Source organism: Ictidomys tridecemlineatus, chromosome 4, assembly GCF_052094955.1.
Source record: "Ictidomys tridecemlineatus isolate mIctTri1 chromosome 4, mIctTri1.hap1, whole genome shotgun sequence".
In the NCBI taxonomy this organism is placed as follows: Eukaryota; Metazoa; Chordata; class Mammalia; order Rodentia; family Sciuridae; genus Ictidomys; species Ictidomys tridecemlineatus.
Window position 1 is genome coordinate 177604575 of NC_135480.1, and position 24505 is coordinate 177629079.

The 24505-nt window shown below is 49.3% G+C and overlaps 1 protein-coding gene across 2 annotated transcripts; it reads right to left on the bottom strand.

The window, feature by feature from the left end:
- Positions 1-3076: 3076 nt before the first annotated feature.
- Trim14 (tripartite motif containing 14) lies at positions 3077-24358 on the bottom strand. Of its 2 annotated transcripts, none has more exons than XM_005326310.4 (6): positions 24021-24358; positions 21950-22045; positions 14140-14373; positions 10669-10831; positions 9405-9497; positions 3077-6488 (listed from the first exon to the last, which is right to left on the bottom strand). In XM_005326310.4, exons 1-6 carry the CDS (start codon positions 24234-24236, stop codon positions 5953-5955), a joined length of 1338 nt encoding a protein of 445 aa, XP_005326367.1. In that variant the 5' UTR covers positions 24237-24358; the 3' UTR covers positions 3077-5952. The 2 variants fall into 2 exon arrangements, with proteins under 2 accessions (XP_005326367.1, XP_040142019.1); XM_040286085.2 differs by having other exon boundaries at positions 21895-22045; positions 24021-24161.
- Between the last annotated feature and the right edge of the window lie 147 nt (positions 24359-24505).

Genomic DNA, 24505 nt, shown 5'->3' on the forward strand with positions numbered 1-24505 from the left:
CCAATTTCTTCTTTTTGGGTTATTTTATTTATTTTGGTACCAGGGATTGAACCCAGGGCTATTTAACCATGGAGCCACATCCCTAGCTCTTTTCTATTTTTTTAATTTAAATATATGTTCTCACTAAGTTGCTGAGGCTGGCTTTGAACTTGGGATCCTCCTGCTTAGCCTCCTGAGTCACTGGGATTATAGGCAAGTGCCACTACACCCGGCTTCTTTCTGGATTCTTGTCTAGTAAATGAAATGCACCCACAAGGATAAGTGGGTGTAAGAGTAGGATTCATTCGAGTATAAATAGAAACAACTCATAGAAGATGAGGGGACCCAGTAGAGAGGGGTTGCCGCTTGAGTGTGCTGTCTAGGAATCTATACAGTACTTAGGTCAATGCTATTGGTCCAAATTTATGCAAATCAGGGTTTGAAAAGTTAAATGCTATTGGTGGGTCATGCAATCTCCTTTAGGGTCTGTTTTCCTGCCACTCCAAGGTTGAGGTTAGCACATAGTGGATACTGCTAACTGGATCAGGGGTTGGGGTTGCAGTGCTGTGTAGATAGGCCTTGGCACCAAGCCCGGGTCCATCAGCACCACTAGGGTGCAACAGGTCATTGCACCTGGCTCCCTTGTGCGTCAGGCCTGTGCTTGCATGTCAGGCTCTGTGCCATCTGTGTCCCTTGCTTGCTTCCTGTTCCATCGCTGTGCTGCCACTTCTCAGTGGGCATTAGTGGGCCAGCTGTATGGCTTGGAGGCTGTGGAGCCAAATCAGAAGTAGCGCTCATTCCTTCTTTCAGCAAATCCCCAGGGCTTGCTCTCTGTTGGGCTCTGCTGAGTATGGGGACACAACAGTGAGCAGGGGCAGTCCTTTCTTATAGAACCGCCCCTCAGATAGGCAGGTGCAAGAGCCAAAGCACAGTGAGTAAACCAGAGGGCACAAGTGCAAAGGGAAGAAAACAGATCTGTGTGCAGGGATGGGCAGCAGGGGGCTCAGAGCTTGTAACTTTTAAATCTGGGGTGATGCTGAGATCAGCCCTTCCACATTCAACAAAATAATTTTATGTCACATAAATCATAAAACCAGGTATTATATTCTCATTGTTTTACTTCCTTGAAGTAGCACAGCATGAACCTTTTACAGCGATTCAATGTGATATTTTTCTTTGTTCTTTTGAGCCAATACTGACATTAATCCTTTTCAAATATCTTTTCAAATTTGTGATCTTTGTTCATATTTATTTGACCTTATTTACTATATAACTCTTATTTCAAAGTGTATTTGAATCTCCTTTCAAATACATATAATTATCCTTTTGAAGTTTCTTTACTTGTGAGTCTGGGGCCTCCTCCTGTTGGTCCCAAAACAACGTTTGGAGGGGGCTGGGTCTATGGTGGGGTGAGGTCAGTCCTGGGTTGAAGTGAAACTGCAAATTGATTTGCTAAGAACTGAGTGTGACAGTATCAGTTTCTGGTTAGTGTTTCTGCAGAGGTTGAGTAAACAGTTTCTGCTAGGTGCAGTGGCAGCTACTGCAGAGGTTGAGGTAGGAGCAGCCTTGGCACTTTAGTGAGACCCTGTCTCAAAATAAAAAGGTGTGGGGATGCAGTTCAGTGGTAGAGTGCCCTGGGTTCAGTCCCAAGTACTGAACATATATACACACACACACATACATACACACAACTAGTTTATGATTTGATGGCCTTTTCCCCCCACAGCAGAGACATAATATGGTAGAAAAGAGGTGTTCCAGGGCCTGGATCTGGAAGGAAAGGAGAGAAAGGCCTGGGCTGCAGCTGAGAATTTGGGAAGCTGTTTCTGACAAGGAGCAGTGGGTCACCTCTAGGTTCTGACAGCCTGGATTGGCAGAAAGATCCAGGTGGTTCTGGTACCCCAAACTAGATTCTCCAAAGGGGAGGAATTGATGGCAACTGAGAAGTGAAGAGCTTCTAAGGTCACAAAGACTCAATTCCCTGGCTGTATCATGTGTTGGAGAGAATGGAGAAGGGCCTCTGGTGAGACTATGCTTCCATCATAGCATGCAGAGAAAATGACAGCATGTGTGGATACATGCAGGTTAGTATGAGGTTGCCAGCAACCAGTAACAGCTGCTTAAAAGGTACTTCATGCTTTACCAGGATACCCGAGGGCTGAAGGATTAACATCTGGGCACACCTCTAGCCAGTTCCAATTGGGAAGCTCAGGTCTAGAAGATATCCCTGAGCACCTACCAGCGGAATGTGCAGACCCACAAGCAGCAATGTAGTCCTGAGAGTTCCCCACCCCTTAACAGACAGTGCCCTATGTGTAAGAATTGCTAAGATGTAGACAAGAGTCATGGGAGCTGAGACGGGAGCATGGTGGGAGAGGGGCACTGGTTGGGAAGCCTCCCAAAAGAGGTGGCGCTGTAGTTCAGGCTTGCAGGCTGTGTAGTGACTGAGGGAGGACCCATGTGCACAGGTTTTGGAAAATGCCCATAGTGTGCCCGAGGAATGCATTAGCAGGAGTGGCATATGGGAAAGAAGGACAGGCTTAAAGGTCTGCCCCGCTGGGCAGGTCATGGCAGACTCAGACTTGGGCCCCTGCTCTCATGCTCACTCCCCTTCTTATGCAGCATTCTCATCAGGACACAGGGTGCCTTGGCATACCAGGCCTGGGCTCTGCAGTGCCACCTGTGTGCCCTCTGCTAGGCTGCACCCCCACCAGCTGATGTCACTGACAAAGTGGAATCATAGATAGAAGAGATACCATAGGAAAAGAGGGTCCCTGAAATCTCCCAAAACTGTTAAGTGACCACAAATGGCTTCCATGTTGCTAAAGGATAAAGGATGGTCACAAAGACATCAAAAGCTGCATAATATTATCTGGGGTAGGAACAGCTGGGAGTTGGGGTTTGTTTCCATGGAAGCAAGAACTTAGTGAGTTAACTTCAGGAGGGGTAGGCTCCCCACCACTGGAGATATTCAATCAAGGACCAGCTGATGACCACAAGTAGGTTGTGAAGGGGACAGGAAGTGAGCCAGGGCCTGTCCAGGCCCGGATGCTACATATTTGATTGAAGCAACATGAGCTCCCAATGAAGAACACAGTTGCAAGTGACAAAATTCAGATTTTATTAAACAAAACCACTGTAACTCAGTGGTTAAACACTCGCCTAGCATGTGTCAGGTCCTGGGTTTGATCCTCAGGGCCAAGAAAAAAATATACATTATTAAAACCACATTAGAAAATTGCTGTCATTTAAAAATATCCACTGGGCTGGGGTGTAGCTCAGCAGTAGAGTGCTTGCCTGGCATTTGTGAGAGGATCTGGATTGGATCTTCAGAACCACAGGGGAATAAAATTTGCTACATCAATAAGGAAATTTCTACAAATTTAATTCTAGAAGAGATTAAGGCACATGATCACCCTTATGGATGTGGACCCCAAGGAAAGCTTCATTCCTGTGCTGAGAGTATCCAGGAGGCTCCCGCTGCTGACACATAGTGGCTGGGCCTGCAGCAGGGGCACAATAAATTCCCAGGGGAAGTGCTAATAAATCCTAGCATGATGTAGCACTGCACAATTTTTAAGGCAATTTCATAACCTTGACTTGTTGGTAGTTCGGGTCATTATCCCCTTTTACAGAAAGGGCTATGGGAAGTAAAATGGTCCAAGATCACGTGGTTGATTATGGGCTGCTGCTGCAGTTTTCTCATAGTATGGGCCTTGGCTCACAGCTGTTCTCCTGTTTATAGTTCACCTCTATCTCTGCTACCTAAATCCCAAGCTCTCAAAACAAGTCCCCTTAGGTTGAAAGCCTCATCTCCACCCAAAGAATGCAATCCAAAGGCAGATTCAGGTCCCACATAGAACCAGGTGACAGCAAAGCATCACATTCAGCTCAACAACAGAGGAGCTGGATGACCAGCTGCATCCACCCTGAACAGTACATCCTGATGGACAGGAGCCCAGACCCCCATACTCCAACACTAGTTCTGTGACCTTGAGCAACTAACTCCTATTTTTGCCATGTATAAATGGGGTAACTAACTGCTGCCCTCCACACTATAAGGCTCAGATGAGGCGAGTTGCAAGGCAAATCTGAGGGCTGTCATGGCTTTGCCCCTGCAGCAGTGGGTCTGGGAAGACATGTTGGTCTTCAGGGTTGGGTGGAAATGTGAAGTACACATCTGTCAGGAATGTTGTCTGCCTGTCAGAATTCAGCCTTGGGCCATTCCCTATTTCAGTTTTCTCTTTACTCAAGATTTCTAGAACACAGTGCTTAGTCATCTATTCAGGTGGAAGTTTCAATTATTTGGTTAGAACTGAAGGCACTTTGATTCCTTCTGCCTTGTAGTAAACTTATATTGCAATATAAAGTACCATTTTAAAGCCCCAGATCATTGGAACTTGACTGTTTTATATGGTTCAAACTAATGAATGCATACAGTCTGTTTAAACCACAAGGGGATCAGGTACTGCATCCCCAAATGAAAAGCGAGAGAATACGCTTTAGCACCATCAGAGCTTCAAAACCAGCAAGGGAACTGACAGGTCAGAACGCTGAGCTCCAAAACAGGTACGGGCCCTGGGAAGATGCCACCTTTCTCTGCTGGAGGAGCTGGCCTCTAAGGGCCTGGCCCTTTGGCCTTTTCTCTTGGTCACTTTATTTAAAAAACTGGGTTTGGGGGGTTTCCTTGGTCACATCTGAGTTAAGCAATCTATGTGGAGCATATCTACAACTACCCAAATCCCAGTTTTTCTCCTAAGACAATTGGGAAAAATACCTGTGGTTGCTTAGCAAGTCACCTGCTGATCTTTCCCCTGAGATAACAGTCAAATCTCCCAGGTTGAAATCCTGGCCTGAAGGGTTAGGTAAGGACCATTTTAGATTTGCCTGGTTGCTGGTGAGGGGGTTTTTGATCTGGGCTCCAAGACTAGCCCAAACCTAAGTTACTGTGGGTAACTTAAGGCAGCTCTTGCTTTCAGAACCTGTCTCCCCAAATGTACAATGAGGTCAGGTTGATCTATGAGGTCCTCCCAGCTTGGCCATTCTGAGTGAGTGGTAGCAGCCTGCTGGTCATTCATTCATTGCCTGGGAGGAAAGGAACTTTGTAAACTTTTCAGGTCAGGGTGGGTTTAGGACACAGCTGCCCTTAGAAAGCTTCCAGTCAAGCTGGAAAGACAGGTCCCAGATGTGTGGACTTTACAGTAAGAGAGATTATTGTGGACTGAGAAGACTGAGACAGGCAAAGAGAAGAAAGGCTTTTCCTGCGCCATGTGGGGTGGGGTGGGGGTGGGGTAGGGAGGCAGAGGCAGAACTGACAGTTCCGACTGGAGCCTCTTTGAAAAAAGCAACAGGACCTGCATGAGGCTAAGCCGAGGAGGGCAGACTAGAAAAGCCTTGAATGCTAAGGGAAGGTGAGTTTTGTTTTTCATTTTTGTAGTTCTTGGGAGTTCTAGACAGATCCCTCTAGTTTTAGGTTTAGAAGATGAAAATGAGAGAGGGTTCAGACCAGGAAGTAAAAAGCCCTTGCAGTTGCTCTGAAGGGAGGTGACGTGGACAAGCTGAAGTAGGTGGAGAGCAGACAGATCACAGAAACTTAAGGAATAGAAGAGCCACCGCTGTGCGACTCGCAGGCTGGTATTTACTGTGTGCTTACTATGTGCCAGGAGGGTCTAGGCGCCGTATGAAGACGGTTCTCTGGCTGAGCACAACTGCACTGACAAAGCCAGAATGCTGAAGCTCACCTGTGGGTACGGGTACGTCCCCTTCAGAAACCTGCACTGAAAGTAGTGTAGCGGAAGCCATGGTGGTGGGGGAAAGGGCAGCAGCAGTGTTGGGGACACGTTTGAAACTAGCCCGGGAAGAGGTTCAAAACAACCCACTGGTGGGGGAGCGCTGGACCCGGGAGAAGGTCTTAGAAAGCAAACCAGTCACGCCAGGGACAAGCGCGCCTGGGGCTCACTGCCCGGTGGGTCCCTAGGGAAGCCGGGGGATGCTGATGGCCCCTTCCCAGAGCCGCAGGGCCGGGTACAGCGGCTCCTGGAAGACCGCGCGGAAGGTGTGCAGGTGGCTCATGCCGCCCGTCACGTCGTAGAAGGCGAGGACGCCGGCCTCGTAGTCCAGGAAGACGCCCAGCCGGTCGGGGTCATCGCGGGGCCTCAGGCGACTGCGCTGGCAATCGTGGAAGGCCCAGTATTCCAAGTCGAAGCGCTTGAGGCACCAGGACTGGCGGTTGCAGCCCAGGCGGGCAGCGGCCGAGGCCCCGCGGCGCCGCAGGGAGGGGTAGGCGGCGCCCACCCACCAGCCGGAGCCCGCCTCCTGCAGGTCCACTTCCCAGTAGTGGCGGCCGGCGGCGAAGCAGTCGCGACCCAGCACCTGCCACAGCGCGTCGAAGCGCCTCGCGGGAATCGGCCCCAGGCGGCCCAGCAGGCTGCTGCGCACCGTCAGGCCGTCGGCGGAGAGGCGCAGGCGCGCGTGCATCGTGTCCGGATCCAGCGTGGGCGTGCGCGCGTCTGTGGGGGGCGGGGACACGGATACGCGTGGTGGGCGGGGTCATCTCCGGACACGCCCCCAAGCCACACAGGTGAGCAGGGCAATTGCCGAAGGCGCGAGGGAAAGCCACCCTTTACCCCAATTTCCTCGGCGGCTGGAGGAAGGGGAAGGAGAGATAATTTTACCGTATATGTCCTTTTTAATGTTTGAATTTTGTACCTTGGAATTTACCGCCAGTCTCTAAAAATTTATTTAAAAGAATCCTATCACTGTTAACACTGGGTGTGTGTCCTTCCAATCTTTTTCTGTCCTTAACTTGACGTTTAGTTTTTCTTAATATTGGTATCATACTCCACATGCTCTTACGTAATCTGATTTTAAAAATTTACTGATACATCGATGAACACTTTACCACATCAGATACTCTAAAGAGAGCATTTTGCAGGGCGCGGTGGAGAAGTCAGTGGGCTCCACCTAGGTGGGCCCAATGTAGTCAATTACAGGAGTTGGGTTGGTTATTTATCTATTTATTTTACTTGTAGTTGGACACAACATCTTTATTTATTTTTATGTGTTGCTGAGGATCGAACCCAGCTCCTCGCACGAGCTAGGCGAGCCCTCTACGGCTGAGCCACAACCCCAGCCCCATATTAATTAAAGCCGAAAGGGAGGCAGAGTTGGGCGGAGATGTGCTCACAGGAGGGGCAGAAAGATGGATACTTGCTAACTTTGAAGATGGAAAGAATGGCTATGAGCCAAGGAATTCAGGCAGTCTCTAGTGACAGGAAAAAGGCAAGGGGCTGGGTCTTCCCCAGAAAGAAGCCCAGCCTTGATTTTGCCAGTGATTTTGTTGCACTTACATCCTACGGAACTGTAATGAGGAAAAATACCTTTGGTTGCTTAGCAAGTCACCTGCTGATCCTTCCCCTGAGATAACAGTCAAATCTCCCAGGTTGAAATCCTGGCCTGAAGGGTTAGGTAGGGACCATTTTAGACTTGCCTGGTTGCTGGTGAGGGGGATTTTGATCTGGGCTCCAACACTGGCCCAGACCTAAGTCACTGTGGGTAACTTAAGGCATTTGGGGTAGGGGACACTGCTGGGGATGGAACCCATGTCCGCTGGCATGCCAGCAAGTGCTCTACCACTGAGCTACAACTCCAGCCCCAAATTTGTGTTAAGTCACCAAGTTTGTAGTACAGATAATAACACTATCTTGATGCATAAGCATGATCTATCCTTCCATTTATTTAAGCTGTCTTTAAATTCTTTAGTAATGTTTTTAGAGTTTTCTGTGGAGAGGTTTTACATATCAACTGTTAGATTCATTCCTACTTTTAAAGAAAATGTTACTGAAAATAGTGTATTTTTAAAATTTCATTTTCTCCCCAGCGGCTCCAGAGGCTGAGGCAGGAGAAATCACAAGTTCAAAATCAGCCTTGGCAAATTGGCGAGGCCTTAAGCAACTTAGTGAGACCCTGTCTCAGAATAAAAAATAAAAATGGGCTGGATAAGTGGTTCAATGATTAAATGCCCTAGGTTCAATCCTCAGTACCAAAATAAATAGAGAAAGAAAGAAAAAATGTATGTTCAGTAATTCTTGGAGAAATTATTCCTAAAAAATAATCAGAAAATAAGCTAAGGCATATTCATCCACTCATTAATCAATTCAACAAAAATGAACAAAATGGATTGAAAATGTAAACCTCTCTAAATGTTCAGCAATATGAGAATGGTTAAATATGATCCATTCATGAATAATAATGTATTATTGAAATAGAAAAGTATTTAAGCTATACTGTTATGTTAAAAGAATATAATAGAATATAAAATATGAAAGAATATGCTTCCAATTGAAAATACCCACATATGTATGTTTTGTAATGTCTGAAAAAAATAGATAAAAATATTAGCAGCATTTATTTCTGGGAGAGGTAGTTGTTTTCCTTTGTACACCTCTATTTTATGATTTTCTTCAAGATTTGCCTCTATAATTTTCTTTTATTTATTTATTTGTTTTAATTTTTTTTTTTGGTAGTTGTAGATGGACAGCATGCCTTTATTTTGTCTCATTTTTATGTTGTGCTAAGGATCCAATCTAGTGCCTCACACATGCTAGGCAAGCACTTTGCCACTGAGCTATAGCCTCAGTCTCTTTTTTTTTTAATTTTTTAAAAATTTTATATGTTCTTTTTAGTTACACATGACAGTAAAGTCCACTTTGATATAACTATACAATATAATTATATCTTATTCTAATTAGGACCCCAGTCTTGTGGATGTACATGATAGTGAGAGTCACTTTGGTGTATTCATATATGTACATAGGGAAGTAGTCAGAGTCATTCCACTGCCTTTCCTTTTCCTGTCTCCCCTCCCTTCCGTTCATTCCTCTTTCTCTAATCCACTGAACTTCTATTCTCCTCCTACCCACCCCCGTCCTGGCAGGATTTGCCTCTATTATTTTCTTCCTACTATTTTTTTCTTTCAGTGCTGGGGATCAATCCCAGGGGCCTTTGTATGCTAGGCAAACACACTACCTGTGAGCTACATCCCGGCCTCTTACCCTTAATTTTTAAGGGAACAGAGATATTCACAATATATCAGTAAATGAAAACACAGACTATAAAAGAATGTGTATAGTATGATACCGTGTTACATCATTATATGTTCATTAGCTATGCAAAATAAAAAAAAAGGTAAAAGGACAAATCATACTAGTTAAATAGGGGAAAGATTTTCAGTAATATCCTATGTTTTCTAATTTTTCTACAATGAACATCTAGTATTAAAAGACTACTAATAAAAGTTCTTGAAAAAAAGCCAAGTTGGGTCTCTTTAACTGAAGACGGGGGGGGGGGGGGGGGGGGCATTGCTCTTCTCCCCTGCACCTGTCCTTCCCATCCCCTCCACCCCCTCTCCACTCTTGGGGTCTTACATTTTAAGAAGAGCGATCTCTCTGGTGAGGGGCTTGTTTTCAGCAGGGTCCCAAGTGTGGTGCTGGAGGAGCCTGAGAGCTGGCAGTTGATGTCTGAAATGAAGAGTGAGAAATGATCGCCTAGAGCTCTTCGAGCAGCACAGATCCACACACAAAAAAGATTTGCACACTCTCCCCTCCTGGGAGACACAACTGGAATAGGAAATGTAAAATTCACAGCGACCCAGATGCTCCAGGACCACAAACAGCTGGGGGGGGGGGGCAGGCCACGGAGAGCCCTAGAGTAGATGAGCTCCTGAGTGCAGCACCCTGGGATGGGAGGCAGCCTCCAGGTGGAGGTTGATGCCAAACCATTAGAGCTGAGTCCTGGGAAGGATCCAGTTCTGAGAAAAAGGGTGGGAGGCTGTCCCCTCAAGAGCATTCAGGGGGCCACCTTGATGAGTTCACCACCTCCTCAGACCATCTCCTCAGAGGCACCTCTGCCTACCCATCGCTCTCAGGGCACTCATTCATGGCCTGCGATGGTTGTGGGAGGCCAACCTCTAGAACTCTAGAACCATCCATCCTATTACCGGTGTGAGATCAGCACATGGTAGCTCAAACCTCCCACACCCAGTAGGTCCAAACAGTCCTTCCCTCCAATTCTAAGGGCCCCTTCCCATTTCAGGAAATGGGACCTTCCTTCTTTTACTACAAAAGCACGGGCTATGTCATGGGCCCTTTGGGCCTGCCACATAGTAGGGTTCTGTCAGCGTTCTGAGCAAAGCATCATAGCGGTGAGTGACTGAAGGAGTCAGGAAAGGACCAATAAAGTACCTGGTTTGTGCTAGGCCCTGTGGGGACCTTGGAGCTGTACCCAAAGTGGTCTCTGCCCTTCAGGCATTTGTGAGGCCCTGAATCTATCTCATCAACACCCCAGGAAGGACCTGGGTCGCAGAGAAGAAGGGGAGAGGAGTGAGGGCTGGCCACCCTGCTGGGAGGCCAGAGTGGGCAAACCTGAGAGGTGACAGGGTTGCAGGAATGGTTGGGACAGAGCAGAGCCCTGTGGCTGGGGAGAGGCAGGCAGACTCCATCTTGGGAAGGGTAGGAGGAGATGTCGGAGTCATAAGTGGGGGCTGGGCACCAGGCCCAGGAGCCCTTGCCTGCCCAGACAAGGGCCTGTGTGAGAGGGAGACACGATTTAGGGTGGCAACCCTTGCAGTTGTCTCTGGGTGACAGGGCACTTGGGAGTTAAGGACTCAAAGTTGGTCACATGGTGACTTACTTTCCTTCAGGCGAACGTCTAGTGGTGTCTGAAACGTACTCTGCATGGCTTCCGCAAGGCCCTTAAAGAGACTCTTGATGGGCTCGAAGGACAGGGGCACGGGGTGGCTCAGCTCCCCGAGGCTCATGTGCTGCTTCATCTCCTGCTCAGTGGCTGTGTAGGCCTGTGTGGGTGGCACAGGGGTCAGGGCGATGCTGGAGGTTGCAGGCGGCATCCCAGCCTCCTTTGCGGCACCCAGGAACAAGCCCAGACCAGGCACCAGACCCCAGCTTACCCCAGCACCCTGGCTAGCCCAGGCCGTGTCCCCAGAGCAGCGCCACACAGACAGCCTGCGGGCCTGAGTGGAAGGCATGCGGAGGTCATTTCAGGGCTGGTGCTGCGGAGTCCCTCCTTCCCTCCCTCCGAGTTTCCCTCCCTCCCTTCCCAGTGCTCTGAGGCCTCCCCCACGCTAGCTTTGAGGAACAGAGGCAGGAGCCAGTGACTACCTGGCCTTAGGTGATCTCCATCTCTGGGGTCCCTCCCTATGAGGCTTCAGCCTGGAGACACTTAACAGGGGTCTGCCTCAGGCACAGGGCCCCAGAAAAAGAGGCCAGTCTTCCTGAAGGAAGAGTCCATTTTGGGGCTTGTCTACAGGACAGAGCAGGAGACCATGTCCCAGGAGGACCCTGGAAGGTTCAGTTGGAGAGATGACTGTGGGGGTTGTGGCCACCACAGAGGGCATGTGTCCTGTTTTCCAGCTCACAGCCGCCTTAGCCATGTGGCTTTGCTAAATGGAAGCCAGGAAACTCCCCCTTCCCAGCCCTCTTTGCACCAGGGCACAGGCCTGTGATGAGATCCCACCAACTCAAGTCCAGGATTTGGAAGTGAAGGGGAGGTAATGATGGTGGCATGTGACTCTCAGGGACAGTGGCGCTGGAGGCCTGAGGTCTTGCCCAGCAGAAGCCATGGTGGGGTCTACACCGGCATAAAAACCCCTATGGCCTGGTCTTTCCTCCTGACTCTCTGGTCCTCCTGGAGGTCCTGCGGGTGACCTCATACTCCTTCATAAACTCTCTGTTGTTGTTTTTGTGGCCCAACCCAACCCAGGGACATGTGCCACCAAACTACATCCTCAGCCCTTTTTATCTTTTATCTTGACATAGGGTCTCATTAAGTTGCTCAGGCTGGTCTTGAACTTGCGATTCAAGACCTACCTCAGCCTAGGAGTAGCTGGGGTCACAGGCACGCCCCACCTCTCTTGGCTCATCAACTCTTTCCTTGCTTTAAACCGTTATATTCCTATACTACGATTACGAGCCTGTATTCTCAGGTTTCAAAAGGGTGGTCCTGGGCAAGGAGGGAGATGGCCCCAGGTGAGCAGGCCTTGGCTGGCAGGCTGAGCTACCCCACAAGGCCTGGGTGGACGGGTGCCCCACCTGGCGGGAGCCTATGTGTTGGGAGGGGGCTGAGGGAGGCCTCCAGTATCACCTGGCCAAAGAAGGCAAGGGTCCATACTCATTTTGGTGGGAACCAGGGCTAAGGTTCCACTTAGAGCTGGCCAGGGGACAGAACACAAGCAGAAAATCCAGGGGTGGCCGGAAGCAGCCCCGAGAAGGTGGAAGGCTGGCCCAGGGAGCATGTAGGTGGGGTAGAGCTCCCCAGTTTTGTCCCCAATAGAGGACAAAACGCTACCATCTGGTAACTCCAGCACCCATGTCTGATGGGACCTGATACACACACAGTAGATTCTCAACAGATCTGTATGATGGATTAAATGAGTGAAACTGAGCACATCTGACTTGCGCCTTTGTAGACTCAGAGAAAAATCCCCACCCAACCCAGGTGCCATTTCTCAAGCAGGAAACCCAAGTACCACCTTGGATCCATCCTCACCCGCCTCCTCCAAACTCCACTCCTGTTGCATCTCTGAACCTGCCTTTCCCACCCTACTACCCCTACCTGGGTCCCGGCCACCTTCATTTCTCCCCTGGACCCCGTGGTCTCCCCTCCAGCACCCCGCCCAGCCTCTGGCCTTGGAGGGACCCCAGTCCATTCCCACCCCGTCACCTAAGTAACATGCCCAAGCCAACGCTTTCATTCCTCAGTTCCAAACATGCCCCTGGCTGCCATCTCTTTACAGGACAAAGTCTAAACTTCTGGCTTGGCACATGAGGCCCTTCATGAACTGACCCTGACCTCCTGACCCAGCTCCATCTCTCAATACCACCTGCCTTACACCTGCCCCTCCTCAAGCCAGGCCACCCCAGGTAGTTCTCCAGCCTGCCAGGTTCTCATGGGTCCATATTTCCTTCCTGCCCGGATGTCCTCTCTGAATTGTCCCTCTGTAAACACCTACTCATTTTCCCACACCCCCCTCTACTGTGGCCTCCTCCTAGAAGTCTTCCCTGACCTGGCCCCAACCCCCATAGAGAGTCAGACCATTTCTTGGACATACTTTTGCTAACTTGCTTGAGCTGCTTTGCATACATCTGTTTCTTAGCATGTCTCTCTGCCCCACTGTGAGCTCCTCACGTTCTGCAGATGGCCCGGCTCAGTGTGTACTGGAGGAATACATAAACAAATGAACAGGAGAGAGGGATGACGAATGGTCAAAACTAGGAGCTGTGGCACAAGAAAATGGAAGAAAGCGATGCCAAAGCCCCAAAGCTGTGTTTTATGATACCAGAATCTCCTCAGGAGAGGTGTCTTAACACTCTAAGCAGAGCCAGGCACTGTGTGCACACCTGTAATCCCAACTACTTGGGAGGCTGAGGCAGAAGGATTGCAAGTTCAAGGCCAACCTGGATGACTGTCTCAAAACAAAAATGAAAAAAAAAAAAAGGGCTGAGTAGCTGTTGTGGTGGATCATACCTATCTTCCTAGCAACTCTGGAGGTGAGGCAGGAGGGTCACAAGTTCCAGATCAGCCAATGCATGCAACTCAGGAGACCCTGTCTCTAAATATTAAAAAGGGCTGGGGATGTAGCTTAGTGTTAGAGCATCCCTGGGTTCAATTCCCAGTATAGTAAAAGAAAAATCAAACAACAACAACAACAACAACAACAACAACAACAAAAACACTGCCTTGTGGATTGGATTGGTTAAGATACATCTGGGTATGATCCCAGCTCTGCCATCTGGCAGCGATGTGAGCCCACTTCACCTCCCTGAGCCCCAAATTCTCATTTGCAAAAATGGGATGAGAAGTCCACTTTGTAGAGTTGTAGTAACTATCAGAGCTGAGATACAAAAAATGCTTAGAACACCAAAGCCCTCGAAGATGGTGTTTGCTGATACTATTTAATTAGTCCAAGATGTCTACCATCTTCCTGACAACATGCACTCTCTGCACACTCGTGCACGAGCAAGAAATTCCACATGCTGACAAGCAGATCTCCATGCCCTTTACATGTTACAGGAACAGTGTGCCATAACAGCCGAGGTGGAATGGGGTGGCATGTGGCAGCAGCACGAGCAGAGACCCCAGCATTACCTGCAGCAGTTGAACAGGGTTGGGCTCCTGGCTGATACCCCAGACCCTGCTGGAGAGACTGCCCATGACGTCAATCTGCTTCCTGCAAGACTCCACTTGCTCCCTGTACACCTGGAGGGCCCCCTGCAGGTTTTTATCAATGAATTTTTTGGCCAGCATTTCCTCTTCATCAAGTAGTAATCTGAGTTCAGTGAATTTGTCCATCAGCCAGGTTTTACTTGACTCTGCGTGAACCTAAAAAGAAAACCAGTTGCAGATGATAAGTTGTTTGCCAATCAAGATTTCCAGAATAACTGATATTGAAAAAAAAAAACTTATAATGCCTACAAACTAAGTTTAGTAAAGTGGCAGATACAAGATCAACTCATAATAATTAAAACTTGTGTAAGTACTGGCCAGCACCCATAGGAAAGTGCATGGAGAAATAAAGATGCTTTTTTGTCTTGCTTTGGGACCGAGTATTGAACCCAGTGGTGCTTAACCACTGAGCCACATCCCCAACCCTTTTTTATATTTTGTTTAGAGACAGGGTCTTGCTGTGAGGCTTAGGGCCTCACTGCTGAGGCTGGCCTTGAACTCCCAATCCTCCCACCTCAGCCTCTGGAGCTGCTGGGATTTCAGGTGTGCGCCACTGTGTCCAGCTAATAAAGATGCTTTTTAAAGTAAGGAAGAAAATAGCAAAATATCTAAAAATAAACTTAAAAGAAATGGAAATGGTCTGGGAGTGGAGCTCAGTGGCAGAGCACTTGCCCAGTTATCTGGAAGGCCCTGAGCTTGATTCCCAGCACTTAGATAAAGAAAAGAATAAAACTGTACTGAAAGAAAAACCTTCCAACTGCATGGAAGGAAAAAACCATAGCATGGGAGGAAAAGACGAGCTCTAGAGAGGGCAGAGGGTGGGAAGGAAGGGAAGGGGCAGGGGGCTAGCAATGATGGTGGGATGTGATGGACACCATCATCCAAAGTGCATGCATGAAGACATGAATTGGTGTGAACATACTTTATATACAACCAGAGATACGAAAAATTGTGCTCTGTATGTGTAATAAGAAATGTAATGCATCCACTGTCATTTATTTTTTTAAAAAAATCAATAAAATATTTTAAAAAACCCCACATCCCTGATTGGGAAGATTCATTACTCTAAAGACACCATTTTTCCCCTTATAGGAACTGATCCTACAAAATGTGCTCACATGAGCGTCACGACCATGTGATTCTCACTATAGCATTATCCATGGAGTCCAGAGAAGAGTTGGGTGCAGTTTCCAATATGGGAAGTGCATGTATGTTACTTATATAAGTTATGCTACATTCACACGGTGAAATAATTTATAATAATGAAAAAGAATGCATTGTTCTCACATATGTTACCACATGGATGAACCTCCAAGACATTTTCCTAAGTGAAATAAACCAGCCACAAAAGAACAAATAATGTTATGATTGCATTTACACAAAATGCCTAGAATAGGCAACACAGAGACAGGAAGCAGAGTAGAGGTTACCAGGGGCTGGGGGAGGAGGAGTGGGAAGTGACTGTTCAATGGTTTCAGAGTTTCTATTTTGGGTGATGTTGTACAACCTTGTGAATGTAACTACCACCCAGGAATGAACACTTAAAACTGGCTGATTTTATGTTACATATATTTTACCACCATAAAATATATATACATGAAGAACACAGTAGAGCTATGTGTCCTGGCTTGGTGGCAAGGAGCAAGTGTCCAAATAACATATGCACAATAATCCCACTAGCAAACACTGCATAAGGACACCTCCCTGTGTATGTTTACTAGTGCAATGAAAATGTTAGCAGAGGTCCTGTCTGGAAGGAGGGGTGGGATTGGAGAGGTAGGAATGACAGGCTCTCACTTTATTATTTCACTTATGAAATAATAAAATAGAAATCAATTGGGAAAAAAACTCCAAAACCACAGGCCAGCTCCTTTCCTCAGCCCAAACATCTGTGTAATCCACGTAGCAGAAGGACCCCTATACCTGGCCGGGCTTGGGGCAGGCTCCCCATGTTCTCTTCTTAGTGGGACTGCTGTGTGGTTTGGCAAGACCCAGGAGATGAGCTCCCCAGCTGGGTTTCCTCTACGGTTCTTTAGGCGGTGCTTGGCTTCTGGGGCTAGCTCAACCCACAGACCTCATGGATTCAATTGGCTTTAGGATGGCGGGGGCTTGGTCTGCATTGCTGGCCCTGATAACAAAGTTGCAGTAGGTCCATGCACCTAAACATGAATACATCTTCACTGAATGACCAAGGGAAGGAAAGAAAATGTGTTCCAAACCCTGGAGAGATGAACAGGCTGGAGGCAATAAATAAACAAGAGGCAGGTGTCTCCTCCTAACCAAGCTGTGCCAAGCAGTGCCTTAGTCAAGAGCAATACACAGAAGAGGCTTCATGACACCACACCCAATGCAGGAGGAACGATTAAAGACACCAGAAGAGCTGGGTGAGGTGGCGCATGCCTGTAATCCCAGGCAGGAGGATCAAGAGTTCAAAGCCAGCCTCAGCAAAAGCAAGGAGCTAAGTAACTCGGTGAGACTCTGTCTCTAAATAAAATTAAAAAATAGGGCTGGGGATGGAGCTCAGTGATTGAGTGTCCAAGTTCAATCCCCAGTGCCAAAAAAAAAAAAAAAAAAAAACCGCAGAAGACTTCCTGTCTAAGCAGCTAGGGCTGGTTACACAACACAGCTAAGACAGAGGAGGGGAGGGGGAGGACAGCGCTGATAATGAAACAAGGAAGTGCTGGTTTGGGCCACAGGGATTCAAAATGGAACTGGACCCCAGGTGGAACCGGCTGGGGTTTGGACACAGCTGGGTGTGGCTGGTAAGAGCCTGACAGGGTCCAGCTGAGAGGAGCCTTAGGATTCTGAGAAAGAGGGAGACCCACCACGGAGCCCTGGGTCAGGGAAGGGCGGGGGGTTTTGTCCATGGAGAGCTGTCCACTCTGTGAATCCATCTTGGGGTCCCATGGAGAGTGAGGGGACTGTGAGGAGGATGCAAAGAGCAGCTTCCTGAAAACTCAGTGTGACACTGGACAGCCCTGCGGGGCACCTCTCCTGGGCTGTGCCACCTGGGAAGGGAGCCAGGCTCTCCAACCCTGCCCAGGCCACATGAGCTTTGGGGCCCCCAGGACTGTGATATGGTGGCTGTGGCTGTCCCGAGGAGGGGTAGCCAGGGCCAACAGGGGAGACCAGTGACGTCAACATCAACAGCAAGACCTCACAGGGTCCTCGTCTCTCCATTTCCAGTCTGGCAAAGGCTGGCTCGTGTCACCCCCTGGGTCCCCTGCTTGCATGCTCTGATTCCATTCCTGCAGCTTTGGTGGGTCCCAGAGTAGGATCTGAGGCTACTGAGTGCAGCTTCCAGCAGTTACTGTGTCGCTTGCCAGCCTGGGCCCGTGTGTCTCAGGTCCACATTTTTTTTTTTTTTTTTTTTTGGTACTGGGATTGAACCCAGCGGCTCTCAACCACTGAGCCACATCCACAGCCCTTTTTAAAATTTTATTTAGAGACAGGGTCTCACTGAGTTGCTTAGGGCCTGGCTAAGTTTCTGAGGCTGGCTTTGAATTTGTGATCCCCCTGCTTCAGCCTCCTGAGCTGCTGGGATGACAGGCGAGTACCCCTGCACCCTGCTCAGGTACTTTCTGCTTTGTGCTGTAGGGCAGAGGGCTGAGCCCTGCTGGCTGAATTTCCAAAATCCTCCTCCACGGTTTGGTTATAGAGAGAGGAGCTAGAGGGAGACCAGAGCGTGAGGCAAGGGGGCTGCCCCAGCGCCCCTTCTCCAGGGCAGGCTCTCCCCGAGTCCCTTTCGTCCTCCAGCTCCCCCAGGGCAGGCCTGGTCTGGTTCTAGCTTCTGCCCTGGGGCCCTGGCCCCTGTGCTCTGCTAACACTGGCCCAGGGGCTGGGGTGTCTCATGACCTCTGGTTGACCTCTTGGTCTCTTCCATGATTGAGCCATAGTTCCCTGGGACATCCCTCTGCAGGACCCCTCAGAGTGGTTCCTGTCTGGGTACACGTGGTGGATGCATCTCTAGCCCAGGTCCCACCTCGCCATGTGACCAGTGAGAAATTATTTCCTCGCTTTTTGTTTTGTTGACCAGGCTGGCTTCCGACTCCCGGGCTCAAATGATCCTCCTATCTCAGCCTCCTGAGTAGCCTGGACAATAGGCTCCTGCCACCACACCCAGCCTTGAGCCTCATCTAGAATGGCCTTTGGCTCTGACAGCCTAAGTTCTTCATGTTTTTTTTTTAATTCTGTACTGAGGGTTGAACTCTGGGCTTCACACATGCTATGCAAGTGCTCTGCCAGTGAGTGATCTACATCCCAGCCCTTTTTATATTTTATTTTGAGACAGGATCTTATTAAATTGCTCAGGCTGGGCTCAAACTTTTTTTTTTTTTAAAAGGAATGAATGCACTTTATTTTTTTCTTAAGAGAGAGTGAGAGAGGAGAGAGAGAGAGAGAGAGAGAGAGAATTTTTAATATTTATTTTTCAGTTCTCAGAGGACACAACATCTTTGTCGGTATGTGGTGCTGAGGATCGAACCCAGGGCCGCATGCATGCCAGGCGAGCGCGCTACCGCTTAAGCCACATCCACAGCCCCTGGGCTCAAACTTGCCGTCCTCCTGCCTCAGCCTCCTGAACAGCTGGTATTATAGATGTGTGCCACTGTGCCTAGCTAGCCTATGCACATTCTAAATCCCTAGCCTATATCTGGATTTGATAGTAATCAATTAAAAAAAATCACACACACACACACACACACACACACACACACACTTTCTTATAATTTTTAAAAGAATCAAAAGCTTACTGCAGAAAATTTGGAAGATTCAGGCTAGGTATGGTGGCATAATCTTATAATCCCAGCTACTGGGGAGACTGAGGCAAGAATATCACAAATTTGAGGCCAGCCTTGTCTCAAAATTTAAAAATAAAAAAAAGGACTGGGGATGTAGCTCAGTGGTAGAGTACTGGTTTAGCATGTATGAAGCCCTGGGTTCAATCATCAGTACTGAAAAAAAAAAAAAGAAAAAGAAAATTTGGAAGAAACCGGGAAGAAGAACATAGAAGAGATGTAGTGTCATCTATTCCCATTTGAGTAGAGAGGATTGCAGGTGGGTGTTAGATTTTCCCTGCACCTGGATATATTGGCCCCTAAGGTGCCATGATGGGGGAAGCCTATTAACAAGGATGTGATCATAAATGGGTGTTGACTGGGGATTAATGACCAAGTTCTTCTCAATTGTGCCCTAAAAAGGGAGTGGGCGATTAGTCTTGGTCACTGGCTTCTGTACAACAGACTCTGGACCTTGCACAAACTTTATTGATCTGTTTACAAGGCTGTTTCCATGTGAATGGTCTTTCCCCTCATTTGCCACTGCAGGAGGCGTGGTTGCCCCAACCTCTCTGCCACAAACCACACCAGCCGCAACTCCACAGGATGCCTTAGGTTTCTCACACAGGCTGTGCCTATTGCAATGTGTCCCTTCTAGGATCCTGTCCCAAAGGAGGCAAATCAAGGGGCCAAAATATGTTCTCTGCACTGCTGTTTTTGCACTAGGGGAAAACCAGGTAAAATCTAACTGTTCGACATGCAGAAAATGGCTTAATGAATCATGGAATATACAAACAATGGAATATACAGCCTTTAACACCGACATTGGCAGCATGCAACCCCAGCTACAGGTTGGCCAGGCAGGAGCTCAGGGGTTCAAGGCCAGCCCGGGGAAATGGACATAAATATTTTCTGATTCTGATATTACACTATAGCTACGTAAGAGGTACACAATTCTTGGGGGCAAACTAGGAGGAGGTACACGAAACTTCTGTGTACTAGCTTTGCACTTTCCTTTGGATCTATGATTATTTTAAATCAAAAAGTTGGGGGATAGTAGAGAACAGGACAAACAGCAGAATACATCAGACACTAGAATGTCAATATGTAAATCAATGGAAGGGTAACTGATGTGATACAGCAATCTGTATACAGGGTATAATTGGGAGTTCATAACCCACTTGAATCAAACTGTGAAATATGATATATTAAGAACTATGTAATGTTTTGAACAACCAACAATAAAAAAAAAAAATCAAAAAGTTGCTGGAACCTCCACAGCCCTTAGGCCCTCCACGAGGGTCCTATGTCTTTCCCTGGGGACCCCCAAACCGTATCTGCTGAGGGATTTGCAGGCAGCGGACCTGCACCCTGGCTGTCTTCTGTCTTTCCCTGGGGACCCCCAAACCGTATCTGCTGAGGGATTTGCAGGCAGCGGACCTGCACCCTGGCTGTCTTCTTCAGGACAAACAGCCGGGCACCTCCCCCACCCTCTGCAGGGAGGTACTTTCCAACTTGTTAACTTTCATTTTCCAAGTTCTTTTGAACAGTCGTACCTTCCTGAGCCCAGAGTCCTGCTTTTGGAGACCATTAATAATTAAACAGAGGCCATAAGTGTGAGCCACAAAGGTCTCTTCACACTGGGGCATGTAGACACCTGGCAGATAACAGGGGTCAGGCAAAGATGGAGGTCTCTTCATGGCCTTAGCATGCTGTGGTTTCCAGGCCCTGCTCCACGCTCCTGTGGGCCTGGCTTGGGAAGAGCTGGTGCCAGCGGCTCCCCCGGCCAGAGCCAGTCTTCCCCTCTGCCTTGTGTGGGTCAGTCAGTGGGGCCAGGCCTCTGTGAGGCGGGACCCTGTAGGGCATGCCCCATCCCAGCCCTCACTGTGAGGAGGGAGCGGCTGAGGCCCAGGGGGACAAGGACCCACCTGAGTTCTCACAGAAGGCGCCTAAAGAGGCGACCACTTTTTCATAGTCAAAGTGGCAACTCACAGTATCAGACCCAACTTTGTGCCCCAAACCCTCAAAAGAATCCATTTACGTAAAAATTGTACAGCTAGGCACCAAGGCACAGGCCTGGGATTCCAGCTACCTGGGGGCTGAGGAAGGACAGTCACAAGTTTGAGGCCAGCCTGGGCAACTGAGTGTAGTCCTGCCTCAAAATAAAAGAATAAAAAAGGCTGGGGATGTAGCTCAGGGGAGAGCAGCACCCCGGGCACAATCCCCAGAGCCAATTAAAAAACAAGGAAATAGATACAGAAAATACACACTGTATGAAAGGGAAAGCCTGAAGAAGTATGTATTTATACAATATGGGTATACCTTATTTAATTTCCTTCATGGCAGAGAGACCTTAAGAGAGATTTGTATGTTCAGTGAGCTGAATTTTTATTGGTACTGGGATTGTACCCAGGGGAACTTAACCACACAGCCACACTCCCAGCACCACCCCCTCCTTTTTATAAATTTAGAGACAGGGTCTCACTAAGTTGCTTGGGGCCTTGCTAAGCTGCTGAGCAGCTGGCTTTGAACTCATGATCCTCCGGCCTCAGCTTCCCAAGCCACTGGGATTACAGGTGTGTGCCACTGTGCCCAACTAGTAGACTGCATTTTGCTCTATTTAAGGCAATTTGGGGTGTGGGAGGTGGACCGTCTAGAAGCCCCAGGAGAGAAGAGCAGCTGCTACAAGACGGCGCCTTGGCGGTGGCAGGAGGTAAGGCTGGGGCGCTGGCCCAGGCAGATTCTCCCGTGGCTGATGATGCGGCAGTCTCAGGGCCCTCACTTGCGTGCCCACTTCATGGTTCTGCATTGAATTTGTCCGTCAGCTCCAGGCCCACCCACCCTGACTGCCCCTTTAAGATTGGTCTTTATTTCCCCTGATGCCACACTAGGGGACACTCACGTCTGAGGGGAAATGTGGATAGCCCCACTGGAAGAGGGAAGAAGCGTCCACTTGCCTTGAGCTTCTCGGCTGCATCTTCTATCTGGGTGATGTTGCCAACTTGATGCTGCTTCTTGGTCTCCAGTTGCTGTAAACATTCTTGGATGAGTTTCTGTAGGTGAGAGAATTAAGGGGAAAAAATTCAAATCTCTGTCCCTTTTCAGATAACAGATCCTTATCTCTATTCACTCCTGTGCTCTTTGTCAGCAAGAGGTATCTGAGAACTGGAAGGTGAGGTGACTCGCCCCAAGTCTGGTGGCAAATTGGAGGATGAGCCGAGACTTGGGCCACACTGATCCTTAGAGGCCACATAAGGTATCACTCAGGGCTGGACCGCTCCTCCTACCTGGCCCAGCTCTGCTTTTCAAAATTGCTATTTTTTCCTTCTTGGTTGCTTTTTTCTTTTGGTACTGGGGATTGAACGCTGGGTCTCACACATACTAGGCGAGTGCTCTACCACTGAGCTATATCTCCTGCCCTTTTTATTTTTTGAGACAGGGGCTCACTAAGTTGCCCAGGCTAGCCTCAAATTTACAATCCTCCTGCTTTAGACTTCCAAGTTGCTGGGATGACAGGCAGGTGCCCTTGCACCCAGGTCCTGTCCATCGTGGGTCAAGAACACCCTCAACCTCCAGGTGCCTGTTCCCTCCAGACCCAGGTGTCTTGGGATCTGACCCATCCTTCAAGGTCACTTCCAATGACACCTTCCTCAAGAAATCTTCTGGGGCATCGTGCCTCCAGTTCTCTTCCATCTGGTTCTCACCACTGCCTTGGGCTTATCACACTGTATTGTCACCCTTTGTCTTCCCTCAACCAGTCAGGAACTCCTCCAGGTTAGAGAAGAATAGGATCAATGACTTGACACACCTATGGCACAAGGTATGGATAGATGTGATGGATGAATGGATGATGGACAGGTAGGTGAGTGTGTAGATGTGTGGATGCAACATGGGTGTGCAAAGAAAGGTGGTCAGGCAGGTGAACAAATGGAGCACTGTATCTCTGGAAAGCAGCCTTTTTAACTCTGAATAAACATAGTTCTGGGGAGCAAGTATTATTATTACAGCCATTTTATAGAGACCAACAGGAAGGCTCAGGCAGGCCTTGAACCCAGGACTCCACCAGTCAGCCCCCCAGTGGGTCCAGTTTCACCTTGGAATGCCAAGATTGTCACAGTGTGGTGGTGTTAAGTCATGCTTGTAGGGAAAAAGTTCTCGAAGGGCAGGGCTCCTCACAGAGGACTTCTTTGGGATGGACATGGTAGATCTAGGTCTGTAGAGACTGGAGAGCTAGGCAGACCTTCAGGGAGTCCAGAGACAAGGGATTTGACCAGAGCCACAAAACAAGTCCAGAGCAGGGCTGGCACAGGAGTCCTGAGACCCTGGCCATTAACAGTGTTACCTCAGAGTGAGGGATTCAGGATGAAAAGCATCTCCCTGGGGTGGGGGCTATAGGCTGGTGGAGGACTGACTTCAAGGTCTGTTCCTAGGTCCTGGAGCATTCCTTTTGTTATTAATAAATGACTAATACTAGTAACAGCTGGCTTGGGTTGTGGAGCTGCAAGGCATACAGGGAAGAGAGGCACACCCAGGGAGGTAGAGGGGCCATTGAGACCACTTCTAGAGCAATGGTACAATTCACAGTTGGGTGGCTTTCTGTGTGGGTGTTTGCCATCTGTGGGTAGATGGGGTTCACTTCTGTTAACTAAAAAGTAGCTTTTCTAATAGCCCACGGTAGTGGGGTGGACCATCATGGTGGTCAAGGCCAAGGACATCTGGGTACCAGCCTGGGCTCCCCAGTTCCCACTCCTAAACCCACCTCTTTTGAAGCTGACCAGGTGGCCTTGGATCACTTTTGCCCTTCCTCGGGCCTCAGTCTCCGGTTCTTAGGTCTATCCCCTCGATGACCTCTGGGGTCATCTTCATGTTTCAGCTCTTAACAGGGAACTGACAGTGGGACCTCGGGCAAGCGCTCTCCTTGTCCGTTACTCAGGGGTTCGGCCTCCTCCCCGCGCGCTGCGCGCTCCCCACCTGCACCCGCGCTCCCCACCTGCACCCGCGCTCCCCACCTGCACCCGCGCTCCCCACCTGCACGTGGGCCGCTTCCTCCAGCGCCAGGCCCACCGGGTGGCCGCGGTGCGCGCCCAGCACGGGGCACAGCGCGCACACGCATCGGCGGCAGCGGCGACAGAAGAGCTCCGCGGGGCGGTCGCTATGTTCCGAGCAAAGCCAGCCGCGCGCCTCCTCGGGCTCGGCACAGCCGATCCCCCCGGGGGTCGTGCTCCGCGCCCCAGCGCCCTCCATTCGCACCCCCGCAGCGCGGAACCGCGCGGCTCCCACGGAATCGAAACCTGGCGGGGTCCGGGGCGGGGCGGAGGCTGGGCAGGCGCTGGGCGGCTGCGAAGCTGCGGCACCATCCGGCGGAGCCCAGGACTCTGCCTCCCTGCATCCTCCCGCCAGCTGGGTACTTCCTGTGCCTGCCCTGGACCGCAGGTGGCCACCGCGGAAAGCCGGGCTCCCTCCTACTGGGCTAAGTGACTGGAAGAAAATGGGCTTTCCTCCTGACCGAAGTT